The 15,705-nt window shown below is 48.5% G+C and overlaps 1 protein-coding gene across 8 annotated transcripts in view; it reads right to left on the bottom strand.

Annotated features, from left to right (window-relative positions):
* LOC144786046 (kinesin-like protein KIF19) overlaps window positions 1-15,705 on the bottom strand; it is a 1,675,385-nt gene that overhangs the window by 1,349,102 nt on the left and 310,578 nt on the right. For all 8 annotated transcript variants that reach the window (XM_078664980.1, XM_078664979.1, XM_078664981.1 and 5 more), the window contains one exon: window positions 5,317-5,427. In XM_078664980.1, coding sequence (XP_078521106.1) covers window positions 5,317-5,427 — 111 coding nt within the window. The remainder of the gene's footprint in view (window positions 1-5,316; window positions 5,428-15,705) is intronic.

The following is a 15,705-nucleotide window of genomic DNA, read 5'->3' as shown; positions in this document are numbered from 1 at the left end:
CTTTGTTTCATGCCCGTAGCCTAGACACTCAGGCGAAAACTGTGCCAATTTGTGATAAACATCAGCTTCCTGCAGATGGAATATGGCTTAAAGTCTATGGTCTTGGTGGTATACATTTTCCTAGACCACTGTTGTATTTCTGGAAAATTTGAGGTCAGTAAAAACTCCCAGGGTGTGGGGGGGCGATTTGTTTTTTGTTCTTCCCAAACAAATTCTCACTCTGGGAAGTTGTTTCTGGAAAACAAAGAAAAAGTAAAAGTTTGGTTACTGGCCATCAAAACAGACAGCTGCCCTCCACCAAACCTTTTGTACCTTGAAGGGAACCAAGATTACTTCTTCGCTGGTGATCATCTTTAGATTTTATGGACTGCAATCCATAAAGGGTAGCGGAGGAAATGTGCTCTGCCACCCTAATGGACAGACGTCCAATAAATTTAGAGATAACCTCCTGCCCAAAAAGTAATTTCTGTAACTTGAAACCCTAAATCAGGCCCACTGTCTGGAAGAGATGGATTTGTTGGTCTTTCGCTGACACCAGCAAGTGACAAAGGGTGGGAGAGATCTTCCCATTCAAACTTTTACCATGTCTTTTATTCTATCAAGATTTCTGACACGGTTCCCTTGATGGAGGCTGTAGGAAAGTGCCTTTTTGTATGGTCATGCCCCCCTAACCTCCCCCCCCCCGATTCTTCCAATGCTGATGGTTAAGACTCTGAAAGTGCACTGGAGCCTGCTGTCAAGGCCCCAGTGCTCTGTCCCTAAAACTGATACATGTGAATTGGTAACCCCAATTGGCAAGGACTTCAACCCCCTTATAAGCCTCTGGTAAATGGTACCAGAGGTACTTATGGCATTTGAGTTCAAGGGGTCCAGGGCCTGAAGCACTGTTTGTGCCACTCTGAGTGACTCAAGTAAACAGATGACAGCAGTCCTGCCATTTCAAACTACATGAGCAGTTCAAACAGCTCAAACTCGACTCTGCCCTCACCATGCGTGGCAAGGTCGAAGCACTATTTTTAATATATACCAGTCACCCCAAAGGTACGCCTCCTGAGCCCAGGAGGCAGGGTGCATTATATTAAAGGTATGGGTACATTAGTACAAGCTTATATGTCCCTATAATAGCCCTTTCCATTGAGGACTATTATATAAAGTGATCAGAGTGGCCACAGGATAAAGTGGGCTGGCACCCGGGCACCCCCGAGTTTGCCAGCTCCATTATGGCTCCACTGAAATATGTCAAGTTTGGTATCAAACAATTCATCCTATCACCCCTAACATGATTCTCATGCCAGAGTTGATGTGATATGCACCTAGGTGGCTACTTTAGAGGTTGCACACCTGGTTGCCACAGCCTTTGCTGTGCCCTGGATGACAGCCTGCAGCTGCTGCTGCCAAGACAGTAATCTGACCCCTGCCAGAAGTTGTGAACACTTCCAGGAGTCATAAACAAAGGCCTGGATGGGAAGGAGGTGACACCTCCCCCTGACAGGATGCCTAGTGAAGTGGCACATCAAGGTGATGAGCTACCCACATCCCTAAATCTAGGATTTATGGTGCACCCCTGTCACCAGAACCTCAGTTCTGATTCGAATTGCAACAAAAGACAAAGCAGAGACCCGAGTTTGACACTACAGAACCAGCACAAAATGAAGGTGCAACCACCCTAACTCGCCTCAGACCAAAGATTGGTCTGACACCTTTGAGAGCCAAAGGCAGCTAAAGGCTCACTTAGATCAGTGCCCAAAAGTAGATGGTCCAGTGGATTGTGGGAAATGAAGACCTGCCCGCCAGCTAGTTTCAGGTGGTGATTGTCTTCCCCAGACCTCCAGATGTCGAAACAACTTCTCATTGACCTTACCTCTACCAAATCTTGTGGTGGCCAGTCCCGGAACCATTACCTTCACTCAACACTGCACCTTGAGAGAGCACTTCAGTGGCCCAGTTGTTGACTTTTTGTATCAGTTTCCTCACCAGCACTGTCTGAGAGGTAAAACTAACTTACTCGTGGCTTTCACTTCAGCACCAGTGACAGCCAAAGCAACTCTGCACCCCTGTCCTAAAAGCCAGGTAAAATTCAACTGACAGTTGTAGCGTGGTCCTGGGACCTGCATCACCTTAATTGTCAGTAGGTTCCACGCACCTATACCTGCAAGTGACCGATTATCACTAGTGCTTTTTACCATTCACCACAATGTTAAAGTTCTGCAGAATTGAATTGCATTGATTTATCTTTCCTTACAAAATCCATAGCTTCAGTTATACACATCGGGTTGTCTTCATTTTGGGGTCTAAATGAATATTAAAAATCTGCTTTTTTTATATATTGGTGTTGAATTTCTATCAAGTCAAGTCAATTACTTATCATCCATGTTGGTCCTCTAAAATGCTTAACACGTTTCTCTAGTAAAGCTTGACTGGTCTGTGCCACACTACCAGGACTGAGCTAGGGATTTATTCATTCATTATTCATTGTAGTGTGATTTCAAAGGACCTTTTTTGGGATAGTGTCAGAGTATTACAAAGTGAAGCCTAACCAGTCTCACTGCATAACACTTCACTTTCCTACAGAGGCTAATGAGTGTCAAGCAATCAACTCTTTCTATCCCTTGTGGGGTTATTTCCTAATGCAGAAGTTAATTACATATGATGGTGCCTCCTCGGATCATTTGCCCTACAATTGATGCCTAAAGGCCAACAAGGTGTGAAGAACAATCCACTGTCATCTCATAGATATTCACCAGTTACTGTGAAATCGCAGGAGTCATTGTTAGCTAAATAATTGGTCATGTTGGCACTGAACTTGATAATTGCCTCTGCAGTTAGATTATTGGGCTAAGTGCCTCAATTGCAAAGGAGAATACCTCATTATTATAATTTAATTCAGCGATTACAATGCAGTCAAAGTTGATCTTGACACAGGCAATGAGCCTAGCGGTCTCACAAGAAACAAAGGAGTATCTCTCTCTAGCCTTTTCAATCCGATGTGAGTGGGGCTCTATCTTATACCTTGGTATCCAACTCTACCCGACCGTTCAGGAGGTTGTGGCCCCTAACTACAGGGACTTGGTTAAAAGGATGAAATCAGATTTAGCTTGATGGCAGCTGTACTCGCTCTTGTGGCTGGGATGGGTCGCTGCTTTGAAGATGACCGTCCTCCCCAGATTCTTATATAGATTTCTGACACCACTTCTCTGGCACCTGCCGAGAACACTTCAGATTCTAGAGCGAGCCTTTCAAAACTTTGTTTGGGCGGGCCAACGCTCCAGAATGTGATGCAATTGTAGCTGGTGTGCTCCGACTGGCGGTCTTGGAATTCCATGCATCCTACGCTACATCCAGGCCATGCAGCTTAGGTTTCTAGTAGAATGGTCATTCCCAGAATCAGAAAAGGGGTGACTGTTTATGGATAGGGCATTAGTGAAAACAGCCTTGTTGAAGATCCCCTTCTTGAGCCGATCCCATCGCCCTACCAACCTCTACTTATCCACAGTTATGGGCCCATCCTTAGGGTCTGGGATGCAGTGGCTACCAGAGGGGGCTTCTTGTCGTTCTCCTCCCCGCACATTCCATTGGTGGGGAATCGAAACTTCACCCCGGGAATGAACTGCGTCGCGTTCCGTGTGTGGCAGAAGCGTGGTTGCAGGTCATTTGGCCATTTCTTTAACGAAGAAGGTCCCATACAATTTGACACCCCGATGCCCAACTATGCAGTCCCTGAGGGAGAGAGGGTCCAGTATACCCAAATTAGGTTCTGGCTGATGCAGCGGCACCTGTCTAAATTCGAGAGGTGGCTTCTTAGTAAGGAATCAGACAGATGACTCGTCTCTGACATATAAAAGATGTTGATGGGCGAGGAACCAGACTCAAAATTCCCTGCCCAATTGAGATGGGAACGGGAACTGGGGTGCCAACTATCCCTAGAGGAATGGCGAGATATTTAAAAACTGGGCGCAATGCACAGTATCTAATGCATCCAGTATAGAAAGAGCAACAAAAATCTCCACATACTGGTATTTAACTCCAGCTCGTCTTCACTGAGAGAACCCTGAACAGGGAGAAAGGTGTTGGAGATGCTGTGTCTCCCCCTGGGACGCCAGTGCAAATTCTGTGGGAGTGCCCCAGACTGACTCAATTCTGGGAGGAGATTTTGTCAGATATTGACACCCATTTTAACACTCAGATTCCCCGATTTCCTTCATATGCTGTGCTGGGCCTTCCCAACCCGCTGACTTGCCCACTTAAATCCAAAAGGAGCAGACATATCGCACTGGAGTTGGGGGCGATACATCAGTTAATACTGGCCCTCTGGGGCACGGACAGGGTCCCGACCAGGCAGTCCTGGCTCCACCGAATTTGGTATTTACTGGGCATGGAGAGGCTCTCATTGACACTCAAGCTACAAGGGGACACTTTCCGGGAGATCTGGCAACTGTTCATTACACTTCCTTCCCACAAATTCACAGAGCTCAACCTGCCCGAGATATCTAAAATTGTTGCGCCTTACTGAGCCTCGACATAACCCACCTGAAGCGGATCTCTGAAGGAATACACTACAAGTCCACGGTGGTAATATTTGTTCTGACAGACAGGAGGGGGCTAGGGAGGGGGGTTCTGGGGAACGTTTTTGTTATAAGTTGAACAAATAGCTGACAGTGGCTGAATGTTGACGCTACGCCAGCAGATGATTAGCTCTCTTCATATGCTTATTGTTAAAACAAATGTAAACATAAAGTGATCTTGAGAAAGGCCAGGGTCAGTGCCAAAAAGGCACCTTGGAATCAACATGTAGCATATGCAGTTGCAGTTAAAGGAAAGGGTAGATGCTATCTCAGTGAGCCCTCTGGCTATAATAAATTAGATCCCAGTCAAAAAACAAGGGGAGGGCTTGAGGCATCCCTCATTTTGTTAACAGTACGATTATCTCAACGTAGCTGAGGCAGAAGACTGTCCAACCTAGAGTCTTCTTTCTTTGTTCTTTTGCACTTTCAGGATTGGTAAATTGCATGTCTGGTGACAAGGGGTTTACTGGAAACCTCAAATACTGCAGTCATAATCAAGATGAACAGTAGGCAAATGCAGTCATCCTAAAATGCTTACGATTAGCCTACTCTAATTACTTTCTCCCCTCAGAAAACATTTGACGTATCAAGTACACAAGAGAGACATTGTATAATCAAAAACAACGGAATGTATATGATTATTTCATCGGAGATTTCGGAGCTGTCTTACATGGGAACAAACAAGACCCTAAATATGACTGAAGGAAAATATGACTGGCTATAAGTCAAATAGAAGTAGAAATAGAATAGTTACCTGGGTAGCTTTCTCATCAAAAACCATGTCGAAGACAAATGTTTTCTCTCTGGTACGGTTTGCTCTCAGGATATCATCAGGATCTTCAGTTGGATCCAGAAGTACCACCGTCTTTTAAAAGAAAAACATTCAAGCAAAGAAACATGGTAAATTATTCACATGTGAGGGACTAGTGTTTTTTTGTGCTTGTATCATTGTGGTATCCATTCATTTGTGGGCAACTGCATCACTTTAGCATTACAATTGTAACACAAAACATATGGAAGCAGCTATTTACATTAACTACTAGAATTTAATTCTGCTTTTATAAATCCAAACTTAAAGAAAAGCATCACATGGCTATTCAAAAATACTGGTCCAGGTGAGGCAAGCCACAGACTTATCTGTAACTCAAACATGCCACTGGAATGACTTCCTAAAGAAATGTTGCCTACCTTCTGAAATGCGATTTGGAAGGATATTGTATTTACCCTGCGCATTATTTATGTTTGAAGTTGCTCAACTGCCATGCCGGCCTCATGGGGCATGACTTTTTAACCCAGGCTTTTGCACTGGCATAGTACACTTCCAATGGCATAGTACACTTCCTACCTGATAGAATGATAGGCTAGAGTACAATTCGCACCAACATGCCTGCCTGTGCCCTATTAGTTCACAGATTTATCTAGCCACAAAGGAATGTAATAATATAAGGAGAGAGAAGGAGAGAGATGGATGAATAAACCTTTGCACAGGAGGTATAATGCGTTCATAAGAACCACAGTCACCAAAGTAACTTATGATTCTAATGTATATTATTTACTTTACAGCTTCTTTCTCTTTCAGAGATTTTCTTGAGGTGCCAAATGAATTTGGAGGGCTGGGCATTGGATGAGATAGCCTACCTCAAAATATCCTAGGCTTTAAATATTCCATGATAAGGGCCTTATTTAGTGCTAAGCAGACAGGATATTCATCAAACAGTGATGGGTATCCATCCATCGTATTACAAGTGCCATAAGATATAATGCGCTTTTAATACGGTGGAACGGGACATCAGCCATGTTTGTGTTGGAGGAACCCACCCACCAAACTCTAAATAAACCCCTTAGTTCTCTGCTCTAGCATAGGAATTTAGGCAATGGTGTGTGTGCAGAAGACCAAGGGCCTGATTACAATGTCGGTCAGAAAGTCTCCGACCGCTGGTAGGTTTAAACTCTGAAGGACCTATTCGCGCAGTTCTTCAACCCTTCTTGTTTTTCTATGCACCTATAGACTAAGTTACGAATTAGTCTACCTGGTCACGTGTTTATAAACAATACTCCTGATTATTACCACCCACAGACTCATCAGGTCTCTCGGAGGTTGACTTCACACACACAGTGAAACTCCGTCACACAGGATCCTTTGAATATCTCTAGCCGAGGTGGCCTTTGCACCTCACTAATTAGGGTGAGTGGTGTTTTATAGCCCTTAAACAGATCATTAATATATCCACTGAGCATGCGTTGCACGGTCCGTTTTTGCACTTAATTCCAGATGAATACCAGAAATAGAGATCACTGTAACAGACTATCTCGAACTATGGATTTTACGAAGTATCGTTTCTTCAATTTTTGATTTATGCAGATTCAGACTAGATGCGTCTGTATGTGTAGACAGGGTGTACTATCACCGCACAACTTTTATTATTCACCAAAGTAATATACATCGCAATAAATACATAGCTGGCACCTAAGAGTGTAGAGCTATAAATAGGAATAACCATCCAGCAATCCATTATAATATAGTTTGTGATGTACAATATACACTAAGCGAACCATGTTAAGAATATGAGACATATCTACCAACTAAGCGCCATGATACAGCTAGCATATGAGTTCTCATAAATGTATGTAATCTCACCACAACGGTCACGCGGGATTTCGTACTTTCTTGCTAGACACTCCACTTTTTTACACAACCTTTTCACATATAGCACCATAATTTCTTCCACGGCCAGAAGTTGTTAACTGTCTATGTCGCATCACTAGTAACAATAGGATCAGAACTCACAGAGTTGTAATTTTGTCACCCCACACAAAAAAATGTCTCCATACACTCTAACACTGAGTCACCTACAGTCACTAGTTGGCATGTTTTCCTTTTCACTTATGGTGACACTACCCAGTCACCTTTTTATACACTTGCAATGTAAATATGATCGCAAATGTACTCTCTATGTTTCAATCCAGCCCTGAAGATTCGCAGTCTGTTTCCCTGCGATGAAACACGTGTTGGCCTACCTAAAGGAACAATAAACGGAACTTTTTCGTACCAGCAACGGATTACATCCTAAACTTCTTTCTCTATTTTGTCTTAAGAGGATCACCTACTATTGAGCTAATTGTATGAATTGGGTGTTGTTCGATCTGTTCTTCATACTTAGCAGAGTGACTTTGTAGCTACCATATACCTCAATAATTTTTCTGTACTAGTGCAGGGGCATTGTGGTTTTCTTTTGGCCTCATAAATGACGTTTCCGCCTTCATGGTCAGGGCCGGACTGAGAACAGAAACCGGCCCTGTAAAACTGCTCAGCTGGCCTCCCCTGGGGTCAGGGGGAGTGCAGCTGAGCAGTTTGCGACAGCCGGTTTCGGCCGGTTTTGTTACCGGGGGCCGACATTGCCGACCTACGGTAACAAAAACGGCCCCCAGGAGCCCAAAACCGGCCCACCGGGGAAATGCCAGTCGGGCCCTGTTCGTGGTCATGATGTTGGTTTCAGACAGCCTTTCCATGTCGCCCTTTCTGACATTGAAAGGCTGTCAGAAAGCGAATTTGGGGGCCCCTAGCAGGGCCCCCTTCACCCTGGCCCTCTGCTTATGGCCCTGGGAACTTGTGCTGCGGGCGGTTTCCTCCTGTCGCACAAGCTCCCATATAGAAATGGAAGTTTTGCAGTCTCATCATCTTAAGGTATGCGGAACCGCCGACCTATGGTCGAGCAGTTCACACACAGAAACGGTGTTGACATCCAAATCAGCCTCCAAGTGTTTGTCTTCCAGAACTTTTATAAAGGCATTCACCTCAGAATGGATGTAATACCTGTTCCATTTCTTCATAAAATTAATAATTATCTTTTCAAGTGGAGTTTTAATGGATGCTCCATGTCCCCATTGGAAACGATTTACTGTTTATTTTAGCAATCAGAAAAACTGAAACACATTTCTATGAAACTCCTCCACTAAAGAACACTATGGGACAAAATAAAAGCAGAAAATGTTTTAAATTCCTATCACTGTAAAACAGTGAAAACTGCCTCTGCCACTTTGAGACCTTTGGTCTCCTGCACAATCTTATGATATACATCATGGAGGTCATAGTTTTCCACCCAGTGAGCAAGATAAAGAACAATTTCTGCCTTTTCTAAATACTATGGGGCTCATTAGGATGGCGGACGGAAGAGCGACCGCAGCCCTGGAGTAAGCGGAAATTGCCTTTTCCGTGTCGGCCAGCCGCGGACACTCCGTCCGCCATATCAGGATAGGAAATAGTGTAAAAATTCCGTCCGCGACGGAAAATCACGCACCGCCGCCCAACTACACCCGACCACGCGGCGGACGGAACGAATCCTGAGACTCCGCCGTACGTACTGACGTCTAAGACCGTCCCCCAAATCAAGATGGCGGAAAATACACATAAAACCGCAACGGAAAAACAACCTGTCTGAACACGGCGGATTCCCCACAGCGAAGATAAGATACATAGCAGAGATACCCACCACAAGCTGTTCGCCACCATGGACCCAGCGCTACACGCTTTCCCGATGCTCTTCGCGATCCACCACGTCCTAGTCTTGGCCCACCATCGACGCCGACGCAGGTAAGGCACAAACCATTGGCTGTCTGGAGGGGAATACCTGCAAGGGTCGTGACGTAGGGAGGGGGAGTGTCATGTTACCCAAACCACTGATTAAAAACAAATAGTAATACACATTTGTAGTACGCAAGCAGGAATGACAACGACAAACCACGAGACATGATTGACTACCTTTATTACACATAATAGGGGTATAATCACAGTGTATGCGTGAGCATGGGCAAAGTGGGCACCAGAGCATGAACATCAGAGGCAGCACGTGAGAGGGAGGAATGCAGTATCACAGCATCAACAGGGCATTGTGCCCAACAGAGCAGGTACATCAGAGGCAGTAAATGAGAGGGCAGAATGCAGTATCAGAGCATCAACAGGGCATTGTGCCCAACAGAGCAGGTACATCAGAGGCAGCACGTGAGAGGGGCTAAGTGCATCAACAGTCCATAGCACTGAACATGTCCATCAGAGGCAGCACGTGAGAGGGGCTAAGTGCATCAACAGTCCATAGCACTGAACATGTCCATCAGAGGCAGCACGTGAGAGGGCAGAATGCAGTATCACAGCATCAACAGGGCATTGTGGACAACAGAGCAGGTACATCAGAGGCAGCACGTGAGAGGGAGGAATGCAGTATCACAGCATCAACAGGGCATTGTGCCCAACAGAGCAGGTACATCAGAGGCAGTAAATGAGAGGGCAGAATGCAGTATCAGAGCATCAACAGGGCATTGTGCCCAACAGAGCAGGTACATCAGAGGCAGTAAACGAGAGGGCAGAATGCAGTATCAGAACAGCAACAGGGCATTGTGCCCAACAGAGCAGGTACATCAGAGGCAGCACAAGTACGTGTTCCAACCAATCCGTCCCAGAGACCACAACAGTGCAAGGCTGTTCTCAATGGACAATGCACACACCATGTGAAATAACATGTGAGTGAAGTGAACACCACCTCACATCACTGAATCAGGTGGACTGCGTGAACTACCTGCCTCGGACACACTGCCAGCACCAGAAACAGGAGTGTGAGACACAGCCACAGCCCGAGTGACACACACATGGGCCACAGACCCAGACACACTGCCAGCACCAGAAACAGGAGTGTGAGACACAGCCACAGCCCGAGTGACACACACATGGGCCACAGACCCAGACACACTGCCAGCACCAGAAACAGGAATGTGAGACACAGCCACAGCCCGAGTGACACACACATGGGCCACAGACCCAGACACACTGCCAGCACCAGAAACAGGAGTGTGAGACACAGCCACAGCCCGAGTGACACACACATGGGCCACAGACCCAGACACACTGCCAGGACCAGAAACAGGAGTGTGAGACACAGCCACAGATCTACTCACTGACACATGAGCCATAGACCCAGATACACTGCCAGCACCTGAAACAGGAGAGGGCACAACTGAGACTGTGCTACTACATGATGCATGACAGCAAACAACAGACACAGTGCCACTATCCGATACATGAGAGTCAACTGCACCTGCGCCACTGGGACCACTTAAATGATGAGCCACAGGGCTGTATGGGCCAGGAGGCAGGGTGGCACTGGGAGCTGGGGATAGCTGTACTTGAGCGACATCTGGGTGGGCAGGTGTCAATAATGTGTGTGTCTGCGTTTCTTAGGGATATGTGAGTGCACCCTGGCAGGACAGGACTGGCAAGTGGTGGTGACTCAAAACAAATATCTCCCACCATAGGTGGAGCATCTGCTGCCGGGGATCGGCTTTCTGGGGACGTGCTGGAGCCTGCTTGTCGTTTGCTGTGTGCCTGCCGCCTGGACTCAGAATCATGTGTAATGGGGGATGCAACATCAGGGGGCTCCCTCCTCTGCTTCTGACTGGCCTGGATGGGAGTGGAGGTATGGGGGACTCCGCCGCGGAGACATCTGTTTGCCGTTAATTCGAAAACATCAGCCGCAGTGCAGCCAGGGGTGACGTATGCCTGTCCTTGACTGCGCCATTGTCCATGGGAGAATCCTTGTCCCTAGGATGTGCCTTATCCGTAGGTGGAGTGTTGTCTCTGGACTTTGCCTGTGCCCTAGACGGTGCCCTGTTCCTGCCAGCAGACTTGTCGTCTGTGGTGTACCTGTCTCCAGAAGACACCTGCTCACTGTGTGTGTCCCTGCCCTTGGGAGTGGCCCTTTCCTCTGTTGTGGGCCTGCCCTTGGGACTCTCCCTGCTCTTAGGAGGTGCCTTTGTCTTTTGACTGTCCCTGTCCCTGCCCTTGGGAGTGGCCCTTTCCTCTGTTGTGGGCCTGCCCTTGGGACTCTCCCTGCTCTTAGGAGGTGCCTTTGTCTTTTGACTGTCCATGTCCTTGGGAGTGGCCCTTTCCTCTGTTGTGGGCCTGCCCTTGGGACTCTCCCTGCTCTTTTGAGGTGCCTTTGTCTTTTGACTGTCCCTTTCCCTGTCCTTGGGAGTGGCCCCTTCCTCTGTTGTGGGCCTGCCCTTGGGACTCTCCCTGCTCTTTTGAGGTGCCTTTGTCTTTTGACTGTCCTTGTCCAAGGGACTGTCCATGGACTTGGGAGTATCCCTTGCCTTGGGAGTACCTTTTGTGTTGAATGCCTGTGTAGCATGTGAAGGCATGTCCCCCAACACCACTTGTGGATCCTGTGTGTGTACTCCAGTGTATCTGACGTTGTCTTTGTGAACAGATTTTGCTGACCTAGGGGATGGTGTCTGTGCCCTCCGTGCCCTGACGTGCTGTCTGACGCTGCTTCTAGTGCAATAACCTGTATTAGAGTCCTGGTCAGAATATTCACTACCCCCTGAGACATCCAGTGGTGTAGATGGGGAAACAGAAGTAGCACCCTGTCCATGCGACTGTACTATGGCAGACGACACACTGCTTGCCAATGACTGAACTGTCCTGTGTAGACCAGCAAGATCGCCATGCATCCCTTCCATGAATGCCACCACCTGCCCCAACTTCCTATCATGGTCTTGGAAAGCATTTGTCATATTGGTCTGCCCCACACACAGCTGTCGCAGCAGATCAACAGCCTCAGCACACAGTGCATTTTGGCTCACCGTGGCAGGGGCAGCGGTGCCTGCACCGAACGCCACTCTGCTCCCCCTACTCCTGCGTGCACGAACAGTACATGGTGCAGTTGGCGGAAGTGTGGGCCCTGTGGGCTGTGTCCCGACAGAAGGTGTTGATTGCCCACTCCCAGTCTGTGACAACAGTGCTGGCTCACCAAGATTTTCCGAAGATGAGGACGATGGTGTCTCCACATGCGAGTCCTCAGGGACGGTCCTGTCCCTCTCTCCGGCGCTGCCCTCTTCTGTGTCAGTCTGCGTGTGCGCAAAGTCTGATCCGGATGCATTGCCTCCACTCATCTCCGCCGTCTGTGGCTGAGTGCCCTCTGTCAAAGCTGAAATGCACAGAAAAGAGGTGTAAGTCATGGGCACACTCACGTACAGAAGGCCAAGGAATCCCTAATTCCATAGCTGACAAAGTTCTTCTAGCCCCCATCCTGCACACGGCCCACCTCTAACAGTCATCCTCACATTACATAAGCGTTGGTGGCCGTGACACATGTACAGCATGCGGACAGGGCAGGAGCACGTACATCTGCACACATGTGTTGCCATGGGTCCACGGACCACTACGGCATGTGCTTAAACACTCAACTACTAAGCAAGTGGCGTGTCAACAAGCCGGACCTGGATATCAAATTACACACCCCCAATGGCACCAACATGGCATCGCAGAGATACATACGCACCACGGAACTCAATACTGTGTCTGGGCACCAATACATGCATTGCACTCCCAAGTATCCTACACAGACAGTATGCTCACCACTAGTTTGCTGTTGATCCACACTCAGCCGTTCGGACAGGTCAGGATGCGTCACAGCAATGATACGGTGCATGAGAGGGGTCATGGAGCGTCGGGCCAGACGTGGCGTCCTTGGAATCATCCCCAGCGTCACTTCCGCTACATTTTTGCTCAGCCTGGAAATGTCGTCCCAGCGTTTGTGGCAGTGTGTATGTCGTCTGTTGCACACCCCCAATGCCCGTACATCACGTGCAATGCTCCTCCACACGTCCTTGCGAAGGTGCAGCTTGACCTACCATGATGGGAGACAAAAGGGTGCAAGTCAGTGGACAGTTGGCCGGTCACACAGATAGGGGCAACACGTATGTGTCATCCGCCAGGCACAATCCGAAAAATATGTCGAGGCCACAGTACACAGCAAAGATTGCAGAAGCCAGGAGTCATTGGCCACCTCATGCACACCAACATGTCCCACACTGCACTTACCACCTGTCCGGGTGCGCCGTAGAGCCGTTCAAAGTTGCGGAGCACACCGTCCACGAGGACATCAAGTTCCGCGGCGGTGAAGGGACGAGACCGGATCTCTTTTACTCTCGACATGGCAATATCATGGAGTATGGCACTGGAGCAGCAGTTGGTGGTCAGCTCAGCAGCAGCAGGTCGAGGTGATGGTCACAGGCTGCAGTCGGTGGTCAGCTCAGCAGCAGCAGGTCGAGGTGATGTTCACAGGCAGCAGTCGGTGGTCAGCTCAGCAGCAGCAGGTCGAGGTGAATAGGCAGCACTTGTTCCCAGGGTAGGATGTGTGCTTTTTGACATCACACATATATAGGGCCCTCAGCACGTGTCAGTGGCATACGTCGCCAGCAATTGGTCAGCCCTGGAAGCGTGTTCGTAAAAGGGCCAATGACTGGCCCTGGTGTTGCGGTGCACTGCTTCCGCTACTTTCGATTGGCCATACGCGGCCAGCGTTCCCTCTTCCCATTGGCTGCATGTGCACGGACCGTCACGGTCACACATCGGCAACCGCACGTGCAAGCTTCTGGCACGGATGCTTCAGTTGCAACAATGTTCTATCACTGGCGCCACCATGGCGGTGCACGTACTCTGCGGGGGAGGTGCAGGCCTACACACCCTTTAGATGTAGTCAATGGACATGGCAGTTCATGTCCCCTCTTACAGTCACATTGCATCATCCACCGTCCACCGGCCGGACCAGCCCGGCCTAGGACCGGCGTGCCGGCCATGTCAGCCACCGCCGTGCCTGACATGGCCGGCACGCCGGTCCTAGGCCAGGCCTGGCACGGCGGTGGCTGACATGGCCGGCATGCCGGTCCTAGACCAGGCCTGGCACGGCGGTGGCTAAAATGGCCGGCACGCCGGTCCTAGGCCGGGCTGGTCTGGCCGGTGGACGGTGGATGATGCAATGTGACTGTAAGAGGGGACATGAACTGCCATGTCTATTGACTACATCCAAAGGGTGTGTAGGCCTGCACCTCCCCCGGAGAGTACGTGCACCGCCATGGTGGCACCAGTGATAGAACATTGTTGCAACTGAAGCATCCGTGCCGGAAGCTTGCACGTGCGGTTGCCGATGTGTGACCGTGACGGGCCGTGCACATTCAGCCAATGGGAAGAGGGAAGGCTGCCCGCGTATGGCCATTGGAAGATAGCGGAAGCAGTGCACCGCCATGGCGGCGCCAAGGATTTTATATTGTCAGACGCTGCACTGTGATGTGCTGTCTGTAGTTGCGTCATGAGGGTTGTGAGCGTGATAGGGAAACTTCATATGTCATGCACTATTCCATGTGTGTCCATACTATGCCCATCGGTGGGCACACAATGTGCAACAGATGTGCATGTCGACGTGTTGACGTCGGGTGTGACCCTACAGACGTTATTACATCTTCACATCTACACATGACATCACGGCTGTATGGCCACATTCTGAATCTGTTGTCAGTGTGTGGTTCAGGCGAGGTGACTACAATGGTGGGGGTGCACATGCATTCAGTGTATGTGTGTTGGCTGTTGTGTCACCATGCATGTAATGACTGTATGCTCACCATTGTTGGTGTTGGCATTGGTGCATGATGACATGGTGTGTGTGTATTATTATCGTTTGTGTGCATGCACTTGCATGTGTGTCTGTGATGTGGCTTCTACACATTAGGGCCATGACACACGTATTGTCAGTAATGTTGACATGTGACTAAGTAGCGTTGTACGTGTTGACACACTTCCTGTTGCAAGTGGCTGCACATTGTTAAAAGGCCACTCCGTATTGTAGTAACTATCAGAGATGTCACACATATGACCATTCTCCGAAACATTTTTCTTCTTGCTAATGTTGTCTTACATGTGATGTAGTTGCACACGTATGCGTCGTTTTCAAGTTGACTCAAGTTACATCTCTCTCCCACACAGGAGGGCTCCAAATGTGCATCGGCCATACACTGTGCTGGAGGATATGGTTGACGAGGAGGTGATTAGGAAATTCCGGCTTGATCGACGTCGGTTGATGGAGCTTGTTGCCCAATTGTCTCCTCATCTGCAGCCACGAAGGACTTATCCTGGTTCCATTACACCCACAGCAAAGGTGATGGCGGCCCTACACTTTTTTGCAACTGGAACCTTTCAGTACACAGTTGGACATGCCGGGGGGATGTCACAGTCCATGTTCAGCATGGTACTTCGGGATGTTTTAAAAGCTATGATGCTGTACAAGGATGACTATATCCATTTCCCACGGCCGGAAGA

Source organism: Lissotriton helveticus, chromosome 10 (assembly GCF_964261635.1).
Source record: "Lissotriton helveticus chromosome 10, aLisHel1.1, whole genome shotgun sequence".
NCBI lineage: Eukaryota > Metazoa > Chordata > Amphibia > Caudata > Salamandridae > Lissotriton > Lissotriton helveticus.
Note: the sequence above shows the minus strand (reverse complement) of the source record. Positions and strands in the feature narration are given on the sequence as shown.